Below are 21468 nucleotides of genomic sequence, written 5' to 3' on the forward strand. Positions count from 1 at the left end.
GTACCGTTTTTTAAGCACTTGCTATTCATTTTTAGTCTTACATACAATAAACATGAAGTGCGCATGGACTGTCTAAAGTTAACAATACTGCATTAAAACTACATTTAATCTATGGAATACAAAAAACTTACTTTTTTTTCATATAATTTGTATGAAAAAAAAAAATACTAATAATTGCTGGATTTCTATTTGTCCAATTTTACTGAAATTTGGGATGGGTCAACAAACCTTTCTTTATGAACGAAATATAAAATTTCATGAAAATCTATCCACTAAGAGTTGAGATTTTTATTTTTTTATTTCGTATGATGTGATCAATACACAAAGGAACCAGTTTTTTTCTTGCTTCCTTCGTGTATCGTGGCCGGGATATCCAACCAACCAGTTGGTTCGGCACCATCGTGATATCCAGCCCGAGGAGGGAATCGAACCCGCGACCTTTGGGTTGCCGGGCAGGCACTTTACCTACCCGGCTAGCCCGGTCGGCAAGAGTTGAGATGATATATATGGACAGATGGAAGAGACAGACAGACATAAAAGATATTCAGGATGGATGAGATCTATCCAATTATATTAAGGGAGACAGCAAAGGCAGTAAAGCAAACCTTTAGCCATAATTTTGAGAGCATCCTTGGATTCCGAAGAGATCACTGTGGACTGGAGATGTGCAAATTTATCTCCAATTCACAAAGGGGGATCACAAGGTGACATGAGTAATTACAGACCTGTTAGCTAATTTCTGTTTCGAGGAAAATAATGGAGTCATTCATTAAAGAAGTAATGCAGGACCATCTAATTATATTGCATGGATTTGTTAAGGGTACTCTGGTCTGATGGCGCCTCCGTAGCCAGGTGGGAAGGAGCAGCAGTGCGTAGCACACGCTTCTTGATTAGACCGGGATTCGAGCCCGTCACCACCAAATACGGAGGATGCAGAAAGGTCAGGGAATGACCACCGCATATCCCGGAGCAATATGGCCTTAGTTGCTAATGCTCCTAAAAACCAAATAAACTCTGGTCTGACCAGTTTGATTGGCTACTATGTTGAAGTTACAAAGAAACTGAATGCGAAAAAATAATTTCAATATCATATACTTAATGTCAGAAAAGCAACTGATGCTGTTGCACATAAAAGACTGCTGTACAAATTTAAGTGTGGCATTAAAAGCAAGTTACTGCTATCGATAAATGGCTGGTTGAGTGGGAGAAGACAGAGCGGTTATCAATGGACACTGCTCTTCATGGACTAATGTTATTAGCAGTACCCCCACATCCCCAGGGTTCAGTGCTAGGCCCATTGTTGTCATTGTTTGGTTTTTAGGAGCATTAGCAACTAAGGCCATATTGCTCCGGGGATATGCGGTGGTCATTCCCTGACCTTTCCACGTCCTCTGTATTTGGTGGTCATGAGCTCGAACCCCGGTCTAATCAAGAAGCGTGTGCTATGCACTAACGCTCCTGCCCACCTGGCTATGGAGGCGCCACCAATTGTTGTTTTCTATGGTTATTAATGATACTGATGAAGGCAAATCAGACCTAATGTTTAAGTGTGCAGATGATATGAAAGTTGGCAGGGTGGTTAATGACTGTAAGGACAGTTTGCTACTGCAACAAGATCAGAAAAATTAAGCAGATGGGCTGAAAAAAATGGCAACTGAAGCTTAACATTGGCAAATACAAGGTATTTCATGTGGGTAGCAGTACATTGCAGGGATAAGGTGATGGCCTCTTGAGTACTGCATTCAGGTCTGGAGGCCTCATTTTAGGAGGGATGTGGATCTGTTAGAATAGATGCAGAGAAAGACAACAAGATTGGTGAGGGAAACAAAAATGTGCTCTTACCAAGAAAGGCTTCAGTTCTGCAGATTTAAGAATCTGGAGACAATGCAACTGCAAGGAGACCTGACTGAGTGGCTCATCTGTTTGTTCCATCACAATAGCTGGAAAAAACTTCCATCTGTTGTCGTGGAAGTGAGTAGTTTGAATAAATTAAAGGAACTAGACAAACTCTTGGTGGGATGGACAGGTGATGTGGGAAGTTTTTTTTTTTTTTTTGGCCGATACTACTTTCTGATTCAACATATACAGGGTGTCTCAAAAATATTGGTACAAACGTTTAGGGTAGGTAGGTAACATCAAAGGAATGTGAATCACATAGGAACCCATAACCGGAAACGTCACGGGAAAGTAGTAGAAGATGCACAAGAAGCAGAAATGACACAAGACAGTAATTAGTGGCAAACATTTATTTGACATAATATTAACAATGGAGTACGAGATGGATGCATTTCATGATGTTACAACAGATGCTCGAAGGTTACACCATGAGACCTGATGCATGCATGCACTGACACAGCATGGATTGGCGGACATGGTCGAACACACCTGGAGTTTCTTTGACAGCAGCAGCAGCGCAGACGAGATCCATTTCAGTCTCCACAGGCGATTCATACATGATAGATTTGAGGGCCCCCAAAGAAAAAAATCAAGGCTCGATAAATCAGGTGAGCGTGGGGGCCAGGCAATGGGTCCACCACGACCAATCCATCGACACCCAAAACGTCTGTTCAAATGGTCACGAACACACCTTCCATAACGGGCAGGTGCCCCGTCATGTAGAAGCCAAATGTTGCGTCTCACATTTGCTGGAATATCGTCAAGTAACCCTGGTAGAACTTGTTCAAGAAAGATCCGATATTTAGCGGAGTTCATGCGGGATGGTAACAGGCATGGGCCGACTAAGCAGTCACCGACCATACCTGCCCACACATTTATTGCGAAGCAATGTTGTGCAGAATGGGGGCGCACACCGTGTGGGTTGTCATGAGCCCACACATGAGCATTGTGCTGATTGAATAAGCTTTCTCGAGTGAAATAAGCCTCATCCGTGAACAAAACATAGGCTGGAAAATTCAAGTCTTGTTGAATACTTTCTTGGAGAAACCACTGCGCAAAAGCCACATGTGCAGGATGATCTTGGGGGAGCAGTAACTGAACCCTTTGGAGATGAAAGGAGTGTGAGGAATCGTCGTGCCAGACACGCTGTACTGCAAGGTATAAGGTATGTTCGTGTCAGATGGCACCTGGGATTTCTCCCATCTCCGCGTGTGTTTCGCTGTATCGAGGACAGTACACTGTCAAGCCAGAGACTTGAAAGTGTGTGGGTCGTGTCTGTGCAGTGTGATATGTTGTGCCCATTGTTTATCCGGCTTATTGGCCGCCAGGCCCCTAGTGGGGCCCGACGTTGCCCATACCCTGCCACGTGGAGGCTAGCCGGGTGTATCCAGTATCACAACAATTTGCTCTGGCAGGTCCTGCCACCTAGTTTCCTGGGATTTCAGTGGCAAGGGCCTATTTAAAAAAAATAAATAATAAATAAATAAATAAAATAAAATAAAATAAAAGTTTATGCATTTGACATTAATGCTTAATGGGATTGCTGTTAGGAAATCGCTGGTTAGGGTTGAACACTAAAGAGATGTGTTAAAGGCCAAATAGTCGGGCAAAATTTTGATGTTATTAAATTTAGACATGTAACGCTAGAAAAAAGCTGATAGTGTTAGACATCTTAGAGATTTGCACAAAACCGGTAGAATTTAGACGTTGGTTATAATTTGGCGGCATTGTTAAGGGGTGTACTCGGTCGATTTAGTGAGAGAGGGGGGGGGAGATTGAAGACTGGGGAGGAAACAGATAGAAGAATAGGGACGGATAGAGTAGGCATCCCCAAAGAGGTCAGTGGAGACGAGCCCCACCAGGCGAAATATGGGGGGTAGGCAGGGAGGAGAGGAGACAGAGATCCGTCTCCTCCGTTCCCTGCCTGGGGATGGGGTTTTAAAGGGAACCAGGTTAGAGTACCCAGTTCGGATCGCCAATGGCGTGTTGGCAGCAAAGCCGCAGAATGTCTTCGTCGGTGTCTTGTCCAAGGAGTGTCGAATCCGGTATGAAGGTCCAGCTGCCCATCCCGCTCTGGGGGTGGGATATGTTAGCTGGCAGTGGGGAACCTACCAGGTGAAGGGGGGGGAGACGCACACATTTACTTCATTCGTAATGTGCATTCTCACTCTACTTGCATTCTTTTTTTTTTTTTTATTTATTTATTTATTATTATTATTATTTTTTTTTTTTATACTTTTTTCTTATTTTATAATTTTTTTTTTTTTTTTTTTTGCAGTACAGCGTTGCACGCTGTACTTCAACGAGACACTCCTAAGGCAGAGGCAATGGCACATGTGCTGGTAGTAGGATTATTCTGGACAGCATTCAACACACTTTCTTCCATGGCAGGAGTTCGCATCAAACGTGGTCTGCCCGCACTACTCCTGTTACCTCTAAATGACCCATAATCGCACAAATTTTGATGTACACGCGCAAACGGTGGTCCGGTACATATCTGTCTGGGAAGTGTTCTCCATAAATTCGTTGAGCGACTCGTCCATTGCTCTCTGCTAATCCATACACTAGGTGCATGTCTGTCAGCTCACAGTTCGTATATCGATGCATGCTCTTCGTATGGCGACTACTGCTTGAATGAGTAAACCAGAAATTTTCCCTCTCGCGAACTGATGAACAGCGCTGTCTACCAACTTACGGTGACGTTTCCAGTTATGGGTTCCTATGCGATTCACATTCCTTTAGATGTTACCTACCTCTCCTAAACGTTTGTACCAATATTTTTGAGACACCCTGTAGAGATGGCACTATAACGTAATTTTTCATTTCAAACATGAAACACTGCATTACAATGACAAATAATTAGAATGGAGACTAATGTATACCAATAAACAACACTTTATTGGTATACATCAATGAACATCTTCTCATCCATAGCAGTCATCCACTTTAAAAACTATACACTTTTAATCAAAATACAGTTAGAACTTAACAATTGATTGCATGCAGGTAGAAACAGCACCTCATAAGTATAAGCTGTTGCAGTAAGCAGCAATATCCACATAAGACAGAGAAATTTGAGAAATCATTAAATGCTAAATAACGATGTTACTGTAACTACAAAAATTTTTCAAACTGCTCCTTTTAAAGATCTTTCACATTCTCGTTAATGACATCAATGCTGGAAAATGTTTTTTTTTTCTTTCACTGAATTTTTCAACTCTTAGAAACCCTTTTCCCAGAGTTGAAAAACTGAGTAAGATTTCAGAAACTGTAAGGGACCAAATCCGATGAACAACACAGACAATTACATAATCTTTTTTGCTAAATTCAGAATTTCCAAATAACAAGTCTAATTAGTTGTTTGCCTATTGTGAATGAACAATGCTGTTGATATCAAATAAAGAAATCAACAGTTTTGCTTTTTATTGTGATAAGTATGAGCTCTCAACTTCTGAAATTGAAGGATATTCCACTGAAGACTCAGATGTCACTGGTCAACAAAGCAAAACTATTTTTCTGTCAAAGATGTAAAACACACATTTCTGAACCAGACTCAGATAATGATTTCAAATATGTTCTCAATTTTTTTTTACCAGACTTGGATAATGATTTCTAATATGTTCTCAATTTTTTTTTTTTCGAACACGTGCAGTTTTTGTAATACAACTGTTGAAAACATCAGTACAAGTTAATTAAGCCAACTACAAATCAAGACTGGTTACAATTACTTCTACAATTTAAACCCAATACAATTTATACAGAGAGTTACAATAACATAGTACACTTTTGTAAAAGAGACAAATACAATTTAAAAATGTTGGTAGATGATTTCCTTTGGTTTGGAATGTTGCAGTACAACATCCAACAGTAGTGTGCCAACATATATTTATTCTTAGAGGGGAACAGGTATCCTGTGTGTTATCAGACACTCAGCCTAAAACACTGATGGATCCAATATCCCTCTATTACAGAAGATTTAGGAGAAGTCTGGTTGGCCTGCCTCCCTAAAATCCACTCATGCACACCTTCTCGATGGTAAACCCTGTTACGTCACTTAGGTGGCAATGAATGTGTAGAGTGGTTCTCTTCAAGAAGGCTGGTCAGCATGAAGAGGAAAAGACCAAACCCTCTAGCATATGACAGCACGACAAAACAAATGGCCCTCAGTCCCCAGCAGCTTCCACTCTCCCTCTTATGGCAGCGAGAGGATCAGAGTGGAAGCATAGGGTGCTAAGAATCTCTGGGTACGACCATGCTGCCATGCCATGCACGGAAACTGAACTTGGCCTGTTATAACGTAAGATCACTCATCAGTGAAGACAGGATATTAGAGCTGGAAAAGGAATTAGAAAATGTGAATTGAAATATCATCGGTTTGGCTGAAACAAGAAGAAGAAATGAATCACTTACAAATTGGGTGGTCACAGGCTCGAACCCCGGTCTGATCAAGAAGCATGTGCTATGCACTGCTGCTCCTGCTCACCTGCCTACGGAGGTGCCAAACGCTGCTAATTACTAAACACCTGTTAATTACTTCCATATTTTATAATTTTTCCTATGCACTGTTACTGGACACATTTTAATGCAGTGTTTTTCAGCCAGTGTTCCATGGGCATTGCTCAAGTGTTCTGCAAAACATTCCAGTAAAAATTAGCACTTACCTACATTTTGATATTTTGATGCACTTTAAAATAAAAGTAAAATATGCTTCATACATCTATAAACAAAACAAAATTCTCATCGTTTAATTATTCAAATTATTTTGCTTCTAGTCATGAAGACAAAAATTTCTTTTGTAATGAAAATGAATGAGCAAAATACACTTATACAGACTTGGTGTTCTGCAGTTTTTTAGCTGTTCCAGTATTCCATCACTCAAAAAAGGCTGAGTGATAGAACACTTTGGAACAGCTAAAAAATTAGCACAATAAAAATTAAATAAAGAGAAGCCAATTAGAAGTAGGAATAATTCAATTTATTTCATTATTTATATATAAAAAGTTGAATACTTACTGGACTTCTCAAATCCACTAGTGACACATGTCTACTGTCAGCACATAAAAGTGATCGTGGATGAGTCCCAAAATCACAACTCCACCATTTGTCCCTACATTCTGGGTTATGAATCAGAACTCGAGAACTGTTACAAAGAGAACTATTTAAAAGACAAATACGTTAAATCCCTCAATCAAAGAAAAACTGTTTCATAAAAATAATATTACTGATATATACTCAATATTTAACAGGAAATAACTATACAATATGAAGTGGAACAATATGCATAGGATCTAAATCAACATTACGAATAAGACAAACTGATATGATTTTATTTTCATATTTTTAAAGTAAAACTATCATATTTCTTTACTTACTCTGATTCTACACTTTTCAAAAATAACTGACCATCTTCTGTGATAACAGCAAACTCTCCAGGAATATATGGACTACAGGGAAAAAAGTCCATTGTTAAAAAGATAAGGCTTCTTTTATAGAGAATTATAAGTAAAATATTTCAATGGTCCTTTTTAATGTTGTTAAATTCTTTCTAATGCTGTAGTTATAGTGTTAAAATAAGAGCAACAATTTAATCTTGACCACTGACAATAGAAAAGTCACATGTTTAATTAATGCTACTATCTTGATAGAAAATTTAATCAAATTGAATTAGTTGGTATACATTCCCAAAACTCTCACCTCCACAGATTAAAACAGGCTTAAAATCTGGGTCACAAACAGATAATTTCTCTATTGCTCCAAAGTGAATTTGTTTCAATGGCATTCTACATTTCCTACTTTACTTATTCTTTTGTTTATTTCCATATCTATTCTTCCATCTCCATTAAAGACTATTCCTAGATATATAAAATTATAAACTAGTATCAATTTTTGGTTATTTAGTCCAAACTATAAATTTTCCTTGTCTCTCCCAAGCTTCACAACTTGTTTTTGTTTAATTTAATTAGCAGAATATCATCAGTAATGATGATATTCTGCTACTAAAAATGATGATATTCTGAGTAGTAGAATATCATCAGAATATCATCAATAATGATCCAATTTTTATATTTTACATGTATACTTTGCAATCAAGGAAAATCATAAAAAGAGTAGCCATAAGGTGCAGCCCTGCACACTATAAATTAACCATAAACCATCCATGCCATTACTCACTGTAGATTTACTATTTTTATACAAACTTTTAATTCCCTTAAAAGATAATCTTTCAAGTGATATCCTTGCAAACATTTTCGGTACTCTGTCATATGCTTTTCAAGATCAACTAATTTTAAATACAGATTTTCATTATGTGTCCATGACTTAATTATAATTTATCTTAGTGCAAATATTTGATCCTGACATCCCTTATATGGCCTAAAATCTGACCGTTTTTCCCCAAGGTTACATAACAATATTCTAAACCCTGTTTTCTAAGATACTCGAAAAGAATTTAGGTATATTGGCATATACGCATAACATGCCTATTGCCTCCACAGATGTCCATCCATCCACATGTAATAACTCAACTTCTAATGCAGCATTTCCCAAACTGTGTTCCGTGAGATGTGAAAAAGTGTTCCATGAAAAATCGTAATTAATAATTTAAAAAATAAATAAATTTTGCATATTTGTAGCGTAAACCACTTTTGTATCATTATAATATTTAACATAATTACTTTTTGGTTATTAATATATTGGCATAGACTAATAATCAAATAGACTGTGGAACACTTTATTTTGGTGGGCTTTTCATAGAGAAGTATGCGTAGAGGTAATGGCTCTATGAAAAAGTAGCAATGTGGCGATCTAATATGCTATTCGTATGCGATTTAGCCTGGAGTACATGGGTTGAAGGAGAAGAGGAAATGAACCAATACCATAACTAAACTCACTTGTATAAATGTTTTTGATAATTATTAGTATTTCAAAATATTATTATTAAAATGTGACCATGGATTTTTGGTTGATAAAAGGAACTTTAAAATGAGAAGCAAAGTACTTCTAGTAGTGTAACTGTGGTCAATGAAAACGAACACAATATTGTCACACTTCAAAGTGAGGATGAACAATCGCAGCCTTTTGTTCCCCAAAAATACCGAAGTAAAAAAACAAGAACCAACTAATAAAAGACCAAAACAAAAGTATGATGACAGTTATCTGAATTTTGGCTTTACATGTGTTGGAAATAAAGATGCTCCTGATGTACAGTGCATCATATGTAATAAAATACAGTGGATCCCCACTTTACGATATTAATTCGTTCCAGAGACACCATCATGTCATGAAAATATCGTAATGTGAACTCAATAACACACTGTTTTTTGATAATTCGTTCCAAGTCCTCGGAAGTTGAAATTTTCACTATATAACTAAGCTATTTATCTCTGTAAAAGGTGATTTTTATAACAGAAATTGTATTAGTTTTATATAGAATACTGAATACCATATTTTACAGTGTATACCACGCACCTTTTATCTAAAAATAACTCACCCTAAAATTGTGGTGCGTCTTATATACCAGAATAAACAGTAGAGGATGATACAAATTAAAAAAAAAAGAAAAAAGATAAAAAATGCTCATGGTGCCACACATTTTTACTTATTCCCTCCCCCCAAAAAATTTTTTTAAATGATAATTGATAATTATAAACACTAAACACAAAAATGGTAATTTTCATTTAACTTACATTGGAAAAGCTGTGTCAATGGTGGTGTGGTGATGGAGCTGGAAGAGAATCTTTTACCATCAAGATATCAGGACAACCTTCAGGATCTGGTGTTTAATAATTTAACTCCAATCACTGCCTCTTGCTACTTATGGTATAAAAACTGCCCAAATGGTTTGCTTTTGGTGCTTTCTCTGAAGATTCTTAACTTAACACCTGATCTTCAAATCTGCAGGTCATCAATTCAGTGGTTTCAATATCTGAATATTTTCTTACTGTCCTCTTCAAAATATCCCACGCAGCAAACAAGTCCTTAATTTCATGAGTTGTTGCTAAACAGTCATCCTCCTCATGTTCCTCATCTCCACTGTCATGCTCGCCCATCTGCTCTAATTCCTGGAGCTCCTCTGTTGTCAACTCCCTTCCGTGGTCCGCAATGAACTCCTCCACATCTGCTGCATCAATCTCTAGAGCCAAGGACTCACCGAGAGTGATAATTTCCTGCTCTAGAACACCTTCAGCTTCAAATCCTTCAAAATCATAGATGACTGAGGGCCATAAGTTCTTCCAGGCTGCATGCATTGAGGCACTGAGCTGAAACTTCATTCCAAGAACTGACAATCATTTGTACACAGTCTAAGACATTAAATCTGGTCTTCCAGAATTCCTTTAAGGTGATGGCTCTGTCTCCTGAAGTCTCTTCAAAGCACTTCGCAAGCATCTTCTTTGTGTAAATTTTTTTAAAGTTGGCAATCACTTGCTGATCTATCGACCGAAGCAGAGGGGTGGTATTGGGTGGGAGAAATTTGACAGTAATAAAGTTAAATTGCTCCTCCAGAGATCAGGCAAGTTGGGGATCGTGACCTGGAGCATTATCTAAAATTAATAGTGCCTTTAAAGGAAGTTTGTTTTTTTCTAAGTACCAATTAGAAACCAATTACCAATTTGGACCAATAGAAACACTGGCTGTAAGGCAGTAGATGTACAGAAATGAAATATGTACTTTTGGTTTGTACACGAAAGCCACTGCTTTTTTTTTTTTCCATAAATCACATCAACTGATACCGGGATCACTATAATTAGCTAATGCTGCATGCACACTGCAAGGCAATCTTTGAATGTCATATACCATGATGTCACAGCACAATCTCCCTTTTATACTGTGCCAGGCCAATGTCAGAGCAATAGGCAAATTCCTACTGTCGAAAACAGCTGGTGCAGTGACAACTTCACAATATGATATAGATAAATCATGAATTATTACTACAGATCGACCATCACTAATCCAGCCACTGGTAATCCGCATCCACGGCTAATTCAGACATAATTTCCGCGAACATAATTTCAAATTTTCCGGGTTGGCACACCGACCTGCCACTACTGTTTTGGTGGTTGGTTGCAGCATCAGCTGTTGGCGCGAACTCGTAAACACTGGCAAGCCATTCCCACTTGTTTTTCTGCATTTATTATTATAACCTGCTCACATTTAGCCCCAGCCATGGTTCCAATGCACAAAGGAAGTGCCTCTTGTGTAAAGCACGAACACCATACATTATCCTTAAGAGATAAAGTTGAAATTCTGAAAAAACTAGACAGCGGTGTGTCTGTGAGAAGTTTAACTCTGCTTAATTGTAAATTCCAGCAATTTCTCTCAGTTCCTCTTATCTTAGTAATTTTCTTTTAGTCATTTCTTTTTAGATTTTTTTTTTTTACAACACACTTATACAAACTTGCAGAAAAAACACAACAACACAATATGATGGATAATACAGCATGCTAATGAACTTGTTTTCACAAAATATTTAACAATACTGAAAAACTTACTGCGATGTTTGAGAGTTTATTTTATCGTAATTAGCTTTATTGCAGCGCTCGCCGCGTCCAATAAACTAATCACAAAAGACCTTCAGATGTATGCTGTAATAGCATCACACATATGTGGCCGACACGGCTTCTCAAAAAATAAAGTAACCAACATATGTGGCCACGTTGGCCACATATATGCGACATAAAAAAAAAAAAGGTTTTTTTTTTATATATTTTAAGCGAAAAACAACAACACTGACATTAAAATATTTATTTTAGAATTGCTAATCAAATTATTTCCTAAATATTTTTTGGCCCCTGGGGATTTTTTTCTTGAACTAGCTTGGCAGTCAACATATTAAAGGTAGAAGGAGGTGGTTAGCTGTTGGGTAAAATGTATGTGCTAAAATAACCACCGGTGATCCGGCAAACTCATTAATCCGGCATCCCACAGGTCCCAATGCTGCCAGATTAGTGATGGTCGACCTGTATTTGCTAATACCCCTGAAATGTAACTATACATCAACTAATTTGTTATATATTAAATAGGGTACAGGTGACCCCAGCTTAACGCTGATAATTCGTTCCAGAAAAACAGAGTGCTAAGTGAATCCGCGCTAAGCGAGTGACGCATTCCCATAAGGTAACATATGTATTTGTGAGTTGTGGTCAGTGCCATAGGATATTTCCTAATAAATAATAAACGGTAGTGAAAAGATGCACAAATGTCATACAAAATATTTATATTTGTACATATAAAATATTCTGCATTACATACGTATATAATTATGTAGTAACTACTTACGTATCAAAATTAAACTTAAAATTCCAATTAAAATCATGAATTTAATTGATCTAAATTGATTTAATTTAACTGATGAATTTAATCATGAAAAATGTGTCGATTTTGGGTTGAACTTTGGCCCTCTTCCAAATAAACTAAAAGGGGTATTAAGTTTAAATCACCCCCAGCATTAACCACCCAACAATAAAGTCAACCGATCCTTTGCTGCTTTGAAACCTGGCATATTTTTTTCTTCTTTCAATATGAAACTTCTTTTAGGCATTCGTTTCCACAAAAGTCCTGCTTCATCTATGTTAAAAACTTGTTGAGAAGTATAACACACAATACCCCTCGTCAATAATTTTAACAAGTTCTTTTTTGAAAGTTTCGGCTCCTTGATCTGCACGATCAAGGAGCCGAAACTGTGGCTTCTCCCTGGATTTTAAATCTATTCAACCAGCCCTTACGTAATAGTTTTAAACGGTTCCAATTTTTTTTTTTTTTTTTATGAGTTTTCTTCAGATCAATCATATAGGCTAATTTTTCTCTCTTTTTTTATTATTATTTTTTTATAATATTTAACTTAACTGAATTCTGCATCGGATATTATCTTCAATAAAATTAGTTAGTGTTTCCATTTCAATCATAATAGCCGGCCTAGCCCTAGTTGCTTGCAGTGGAACAGCTATCTTTCCCACTGATAAAATTAATTCTTTATTTTTTTTTTTATAATTGTTCTTACAGTTAAACTTGCAAAGTCCTAAATTATGGCACACATCCGCTTGTCTTTGACCGGAATCAATTCACTTCAAAACGTCTAATTTAATTTTCAAATTCAGGTCTTTTTCTTACATTTATAGTCTTCATACTGCACCAGATGTTGTTTCTTTTTCATTCTTATCAGCCATTATTAACTCTTCGCAAATGTAATTGCGTTGGTTGCATTACGGTAATTACAATACAATGTTCAAGTAAACTGTCCATTATGCACGATGTCTAATACTGTACTGAGTGCTGACTAGACTTCAGATAAATACATAACGCAAATATTACAAGCAATATACTTGATCATTTTTTAAAATGTTGATCTTGTAACTACGTAACAAGTCACTGTACTGCAATTAAATTACAGCGCGAGAAAATTTCACTGAGCATGGGAAAATTTCTCAAGTCGGTGTGGGAAACATTTTAACTGTAATTTTATATTCATTTTCAAGCTATCGACTCCATCAAATGAAACAATTTCGTTAAAAATGCAATCTGTAAAAGAGCGTTATAGTGATCTGTGACAGCGTTATAGTCAGATATGGGTTATAATATAAGAACAGCGTTATAGTGAATCAGCGTAAAGTGAACCCATCACATAATGATGGAAAAAATTAGTATGTAAATCCACCCTATAACAGATCTTTTTATTAGCTTTTTTTATGTATCTTTATCATGCAAATCCATTTGGCCTTATGTGGCTGTCCTTGAGTATAAACAGAAAATTTATTTTTATTTATGTTTTGGGTGGGGGAGTTTCTAAATTCCTTAAATATCTCCCACAGACTATGGAATATCTTCATGATACAGCCCAGCATATCTACTGATAAAGAAAATTATATAAAACTATTATAAGTTCTAATGTGTTCTCTGAATTTTCTACATCTGGCATTATCAGCTGCTTGTCTTATCCATTTCTAAGTTTCCAGACTGTGATGTTACAATGAACACGCCTTCATTCAGTGGCATATGGAATTCCATCTTAAAATACCATTCACCTTATAAACGTTCCAAATAATTGACATTTCAACTTATGAATAATTTTTTTTATGTCTAATCCTATTCACTAGTTGCTAAAATGCTTTGAAATAATTAAAAAACATTGTCATTCACAATAAAATCACATCAACTGATACTGGAATCACTGTAATTAACTAATGCTGTACGCTGCAAGGCAATCTTTGAATATCGCATACTATGCTGTCACAGTACAATCTCCCTTTTATACTGTGCCAGGCCAATATCAGAGTAATAGGCAAATTCCTAATGTCGAAAACAGCTGGTACAGTGGCAACTTCACAGTATGACACTGAGAAATATTTGAGCTTTTATGGTATTAAAATTTATATGTTTATAAGATGGTATTAATACCCCCATCTTATAAACCTTTCAAAGTAATTGTCATCTCAGCGTATCCGTTTAAATAAATTATACTGAAAAGGATTAAAAAATAAATAAATTCATAAATAAACCACAGAAATATGCTGAAGAAGATGAATATGAACAGTAAAATGCTAATATGCTTATATAGTCACTAATCCTCTAAAATAATTAAAAAGGTGTTAAATCGTTCAATAATTAAAAAGTGTCATTATACTCAGCACAATATAATGTATATTGGAATCACTGTATCAACTAATGTTGCATATCACAAGCAAGTGCTTTAAGTACTGCAACATACCCTTTAAATGCTGCATATCATGACATTACAGCTGTGACAGGCCAATGTCAAAGCCAAATTACTATTTGCAAATAGCTGACACAATCATGATACAGGAATATTTGGGCTTTTATGGTAATAACAAAAAGTTTATATTGCTCCAATTTTCTGGAACCTGTCCTTTGGAAAACAACTTCTGAATAATACATAATTTATTTATTACTGTGGCACTACTTTCCCTCTGGCCTTCAAGTATTTCAGGTCTAATTTCATATACACCTTTCAACGATGTTTTCCATAGCCTTTTCTATCTCAACAATAAAGAGTATCCAGAATTTCCCCCATTTCAATTTTTTCACTTCTTCAGTAATGTTTTCAGTTACTTTTTTTTTTTTTTTGCAAAGTCACAAAACTATTTACTCTATACTTCTACAATATCCTTGCTTGTATTTTAACTTCATCCACTCTTATTATTTCTGATTACTTTAGGTATGGTTTTTGTCCCTGTTCTGAGACAAACTAAAAGACAGTCACCTCCAAATCTTCCCAAGATTTTTCTTAAGCCTGTTTCACACACACTTCTTAGCCCTCCCTACATTTCTCTTTATATTGCAATACAAATTTAGTAGCTTATTTGTCAAATTTCTTGAATTCAAGAAAAATTTTCAAAAATTTCTTGAAATATATTTTTTTCTTTTTTTCTAACTTCTTGGGAAATTAGAAGCAGTTAGAAAAAATAATTGCTTCTAACTGCTTGGGAACCATACTCCCTCTGCCCAAACTCATCTAATTGCAACCAACCCCCAATCAAAGACACCTTTAAGAATTTCTTGTCTCCAATGAAATTCAAACCCAAACAACTCCAAACAAGTAACAAGTGGTGAAATTACCATACCATCATTAAAAACCTATGTATATGCTTCTATCTTCAACCAGTTGTTGAATATCCTTTTCAATGATGAAGTAGTCAATTATGCTTTTCTTGTTTCTATTATTCTCTTTCCATGTAAATTTGTAGTTATCTTTATGCTGAAATGCTGTTTGAAATAAAGAGTGGATGGCTTACACAAAATGCTACTACCATTTTACCACTATTGTTAGGTAATGGTAAAAGGCTACCTTTCTGCCCAAATTTTCCTAAAATATCTCTGCATATGTAACTATTATTTCCTATTTTGCCACTTAAATCTTGAATCACTACCAACAGTTTCTACACCCACAGACAATGGCACAGACCATTACTTTCTACTGCTCTTTCTATCATATTAAAGAACTCGTCTATTTCATCTTTTTTTCACCCTTCAACCCCCAAACTATTTCTATGCCTTCCTTGTTTATTGTACTGTATCTTATGCCAAGAATAAATTAGTTAATAATTATTGATTACCTGAAGCTCCTCTGTATTCATACTCTTGTTTCTGTAATACCTACTATTCTGATATTATATTAACCTAGACATATGCTAATTCCTCTTTGCCGTTTAAGCTTCTAATGGTGATGGTACATATCCTGTGGGTGTTTCACCATTTAATAAATATGGTAATTTAAATTTAGTGCATATTTGTTCTTCTAACTAAAAGCACTTTGATTATTACAGCATTTCCACTGTGTTACAAGTACAATATCAACAAGACAATGATAAGTTGGAAATTGTATAGCAACACAATTTCCAACTTATTATTGTAACATAAATAGAATCTATACAATTCAATACATAGTTGTATAATTTTATTTCCCAGAATAGTTATAAATGTGAAACAATATTTTATAAATATAGCAGGAAATTTATAACAGAAATCTTATCTGCAAATTCAAGCTGCTGAATCAGCCAATTAATATTCATTTAATGCAACCAAAAGACTTAAAGGCTGATCAAAATCTAACTATGAGATGTATATTTACGCACTTCAAAAATAAATTCTAATGTGGCCTGCAGTTTGCAGAGGTCATTTCTATTTGAAAACATTGAATAAATAAAAACTATATATCATACCTGATACTAACACATAACTGTACCTCTGATGTGGTAAAGCTTTGTAATATTTCAGAAGCAACTATTCCATTGCTTTCTTTAAGTTGCAGAAGATGACATGCCTTATTCTGACGTACACAGCAAAAATCTATATATACAAATAATAATAAATTACAAGTGGAAACCATACAATACAATACAACATAAAATGCAATATAAAATATATGATGTTATAAATATCTGGATCCATGACAAAAAGTTTTTTTTTTCTTATTGAATTGGCCAAAATTCAAGTTCATATAAGATAAATTTTTATCCTAATTTTAAATGCCGAAAGTACAGCTATTATAAACATTTCTCATTATTTTGTCCCAGTTAATAATACCATATGCACTTTACAAATAAAGTATTACAGTAAACCCTCAATTTTACACACTAATAGGAAAAGGGGTTTACTGTAATTTTTGCCTGAAACAACTGACAACTTAAACACTAATTCTGTATATGTAAGTATCAGAAACACAAAAATAAAGCTAAATAATAAAAAAACAAGCTGTATTTACTTTGACTTTATTGGTTGACATGCTACATAGTCAGCAGAAGATAATTTATTGTGACTGTATAGTAGTTTCTGGAAAAACCATTCCAGAGTCAAGAATAGTATTCCCAATGTGTTCAGCTAGCTTCTTAGCAGTTGAACTCACTCCAGCACTATGTACACCTATGCCAGCAAGCCACTTATAAACTGCATATTCAAGATTAATAGTGGTTGCTACTTTCATGTGCCAACTGTGCCATTATTGCCAACTCTAGATACACTTCCATCAACACTATACATTAGTGAAATCTCCTCAATTCTGCAATGTCAGCACTGCATCTGTGAGGTTTCTCTCGAAAATAATGACCCTGATTTGGCTGTCGGAGTAGCACTCTGTGTTTCATTATTTGAAAGTAGTGCAATACCAATGCAATTTGTTGTGAAGGCAAAGTTTTTTGTTGCTATGAACACAGAGACCATTGCATTCATGCTTTAAAGCTTGGAATTGTATTTGTTCATAATTTAAGTATTACTTGTTTTTAAACTATCTGTAGTTATTTGATAAATGAGAGTTGTCATTTATTTGAAAGTAGTGCGATACCAGTGCAATTCATTGTGAAAGCAAAGTTTGTTCTGCCGTAAAAGTAGACTGCCTATACTTATTTAAGCTCAACCTTGCTTTTTATAATATCTGATACAGTTTGTTTCTTCACTCTACATTCCTGAAAGATGCAGGCAAGAGAAACCAGAATCTAACTTCTCTAACAGCCTTAATTTCTGCACAAAACCAAGCACAGATGAGAACTTAAGAATATAATATAGCAATATAATACCATAACATAACATAAGAATACAACATAACAATGTAATCAAGGATTTACTGCATATTCATAATGTAATAGTTATTTTTAGAGAAAAGTTAGTAACCACATCAGCTGATGTGGTTGCTAACTTTGTGTGGTCAAGTGGTCACATCAGCTGAGTTTGAAATCCCAATTTTTATAACATGGTCATAAAGTAAGCTTAGTTCTTAATTTAATAAGAGATTTTTTCTTTAACAATACCAATACTGCACTGCAGAAAAAAAAAAAAACCACACTCAAAGTGGCAGAAGCTATTTTTTAAAGGAAACTTAACATTTATAAAACATCAACCATTGTTGCATGAATATTTCTATTCCCAACTTTTAGATGTTTATAAATGTGGCTGCTTCATAATAGTTCTCATTAATTTTAATATAATTTGAATATCAATGTAAATTCGGAATCTACACAATAAAGCATGCATTGAGCAGCTGACAAAGAAAAGCACTAAATTTAAAAGGGAGAAAACACTATAGCATATGTTGTAAAAAATTCATGGTGATAAATAACAGATATATTAGTGTATAAATCTACAGCCAGAAAAAATTTTTAAGAATTTTTTTTTTTCTTTTATCAAGAGTGAGTTACAACACTTAAAGACTGGAACAGCTACAAATATGCAGTAAAAATTTATTCATGGATGGTGGATTTATATATCATTCAGAAATTTTTTTTTAAATAAAGAATTTTTCACTTGTACAAAATGTGCAGCATACATAATTAAGATCTGAAATTATTACGAAAGTGCAATACTCTTTTAATTATTAATGTATTACTTCTTAATATGTTATTATACTATAGACAACAACAACAGAATATAAACATGACAATTATTAACCTGAAATAATTTTACCTTTCTCCGACACAGATGCAGATTCAATCTGAAGAATTGGTTTTCCTTTAATTTTTTTTTTTACTTGTAACTCAGGAACAACTTCAAGCATTCTGTCTTCATTAGTTGTCTTACACAGTGTGTTAATAACTACAATTTAAAATCAAAATTAATAATATTAATTTTAAAATTCCTTTCATATTCTTACTGTAAATTTTTTTAGAATACCAAACAATTAATTCTTTTATTAGTCATTTTATTTATTTTCAAAAATCAGAATTTATCGTGCATAAGATATTACTCTCTTGTGAAAAACAATACCTTTTGCTGTCTATAATTAAGTACTTCATATACAAGTTGGAAAGAAAATGTTCAGCTGAATCAGGTTGGGCTTATTTATTACTTAACTATCAAAGACCTTTTTAGGAATACATAATTCTTCAACTATGAAAGAAAATTCACATAACCACTGAAAATTTAACGTTAAACTTTTAATTAACTAAACAGGTGCAGATATACTTAACAAACAATACTGTTTTTGCCAATGAGGCTGACATAGAAGGATTAGAGGAGACAATATACATTTTATTGTCCACAGCTGAAGGTGAATGACAAAAAAATGTTCCTCATATCATTAATTTCTGCACTGAATATTTATCTAATCTACTGCCTTTGATCCTTTCTACATGTCCATAAAGCAAGACCTTGTCACTCATCTTTTTTAAGTGTTCATTTTTGATACAGTAAAATTTTTAGATACTATTGTATCAAAAAAAAGTAATGAGGATTTTTTTAATTCTGATTTGATTTTTAACAAATTTTCTTTAATGTTGGGTAATCATGTCAAAATAAGAACAAATTATATTTAAAAGCATTTATGTACAAATTTTCATTTTTACATTTCCATTTATACTCAGGGGTGATTACCTCAGATTATATAAGTGACAACATATCAAAAATCCATAAATGCTGTTCTAAAAACAAAGTAAGTAACTATAAACCAGTCAGTCTGCTTTCATGGTGGGGAAAATTGTAGAATTTATTAAGAATACGATGGGTCATCTAGATAGAAATGCACTATCAAGGTTTGTTTGTTTGTTGTTTGGTTTTTAGGAGCATTAGCAACTAAGGCCATATTGCTCCGGGAATATGTGGTGGTCATTCCCTGACCTTTCCGCATCCTCCAGTATTTGGTGGTGATGGGCTCGAACCCCGGTCTAATCAAGAAGCATATGATACGCACTGCTGCTCCTTCCCACCTGGCTACGGAGGCGCCACACTATCAAGGGAACAGAACTCATTTTGTGGGAAAAATCTTGATAAACTATTGTGATAGTATTAAGCTAGATGGAAGGAATTAACTTTGGCATTATTTACTGGATTTTAGAAAGAATTTAATTTAGTCCTGCACAAGTAACTGCTATACAAGATAGAACATAGTAGGATCATGGGCAAGTCCTTAAATGGATTTAATGTAGTAATCTAGTAATCCCTCTATGGATTAAATCCTTAGATGGATTACTAGATGGCTAAATGACAAGAGGTAAAGTGAACTCCTTCAAGGTCATTTGGACAGACTTCAGGAATAGTCAAATTAAGTAGCAGTTATATTTTAATAATGTAAAATTTTATACATTATTAAAATATAACAACCCCAAAATAACTTATACATTTAGGGGGTTGAATTAAAAAAATTGGAAAGAAAGAAAGGCATTTGGCAGTTATGATCCAGGCAGAAAGGAGAGTCCACGTCCAGTTGATTTATCAAATAATTGCTTGTAGTAATAAGCAGGTTATGCAATGCTGAGTACAGAAGCCATTCTACAAAAAAAAAAAAAAAAAAGACACCGCACTTCTTGAAAAGTGTCCAAGAATGGACACTGTGCCTAGTAAAAAGTGTTTGTTTGCGTGGGCTTTATGGTGCAAGGGAAACATGGCCATAATGCACCTAACTATGGTAAAGTTCAATGCACTTTTTTATCTATAAGAATTCTGATTGAAGTTTATAGTGCATTATGGGGTTGTATCCATTTGAGGAAAGTAAAGACGTGTGTGTGTGTGTGTGTATTGGCTAGGAGATGTGCAATACTCAGTGTTCGTTGCTGAAAATGAAGCAAAGAAAGTTTGTCGCTCACTGTAAATGGGGCAATCGATGAGTATATGCTGGACAGCAAGGTGGGTGTTGCAGTTTGTGCACTGTGGTGGGTCAGTGGCTGCAAGCAGATAGGTGCCTCGGTAGCCAGGTGGGCAGGAGCAGCAGTGCGTAGCACACACTTCTTGATTAGACCGGGGTTCGAGCCCGTGACCACCAAATACGGAGGATGTGGAAAGGTCAGGGAATGACCACCGCATTATCTCTGGAGCAACATGGCCTTAGTTGCTAATGCTCCTAAAAAAAAACCAAGCAGATAAAGTGTGTGTAGCCAATCCGTAACTAGGCTAACACGACTTCAGTTCAATTCTCATGTATACTGGATTTCCATGGTTTGAGATCTTTCATTTATACCAAGTAGCTTGTTATTGGGTTGACTCTGCCAGATGTGTTGCCATTGTTCAACACATCATTTATTTATAATGAACTCAGATGCAGGTGTAGTAAAGGATTGGTCTATAGGATCAGTGGCAGTTTTGGAAACTAGGTCAGCATGTTAATTTCCAGCAATTCCAACATGACCAGGGATCCAACAA

General features: G+C 35.2%; 1 protein-coding gene across 1 annotated transcript in view; it reads right to left on the reverse strand.

Annotated features, from left to right (window-relative positions):
• LOC150091599 (uncharacterized) overlaps positions 1-21468 on the reverse strand; it is a 118593-nt gene that overhangs the window by 41472 nt on the left and 55653 nt on the right. Inside the window, exons 5-8 of the mRNA XM_090384815.1 lie at positions 18802-18930; positions 16569-16695; positions 7269-7340; positions 6910-7051 (exon numbers count right to left, since the gene is read on the reverse strand). Of these exons, the coding sequence (XP_090240941.1) occupies positions 6910-7051; positions 7269-7340; positions 16569-16695; positions 18802-18930 (470 nt within the window). The remainder of the gene's footprint in view (positions 1-6909; positions 7052-7268; positions 7341-16568; positions 16696-18801; positions 18931-21468) is intronic.

This window comes from Mastigoproctus giganteus, chromosome 1, assembly GCF_048544385.1.
Source record: "Mastigoproctus giganteus isolate SK-2022 chromosome 1, ASM4854438v1, whole genome shotgun sequence".
Classification (NCBI taxonomy): domain Eukaryota; kingdom Metazoa; phylum Arthropoda; class Arachnida; order Uropygi; family Thelyphonidae; genus Mastigoproctus; species Mastigoproctus giganteus.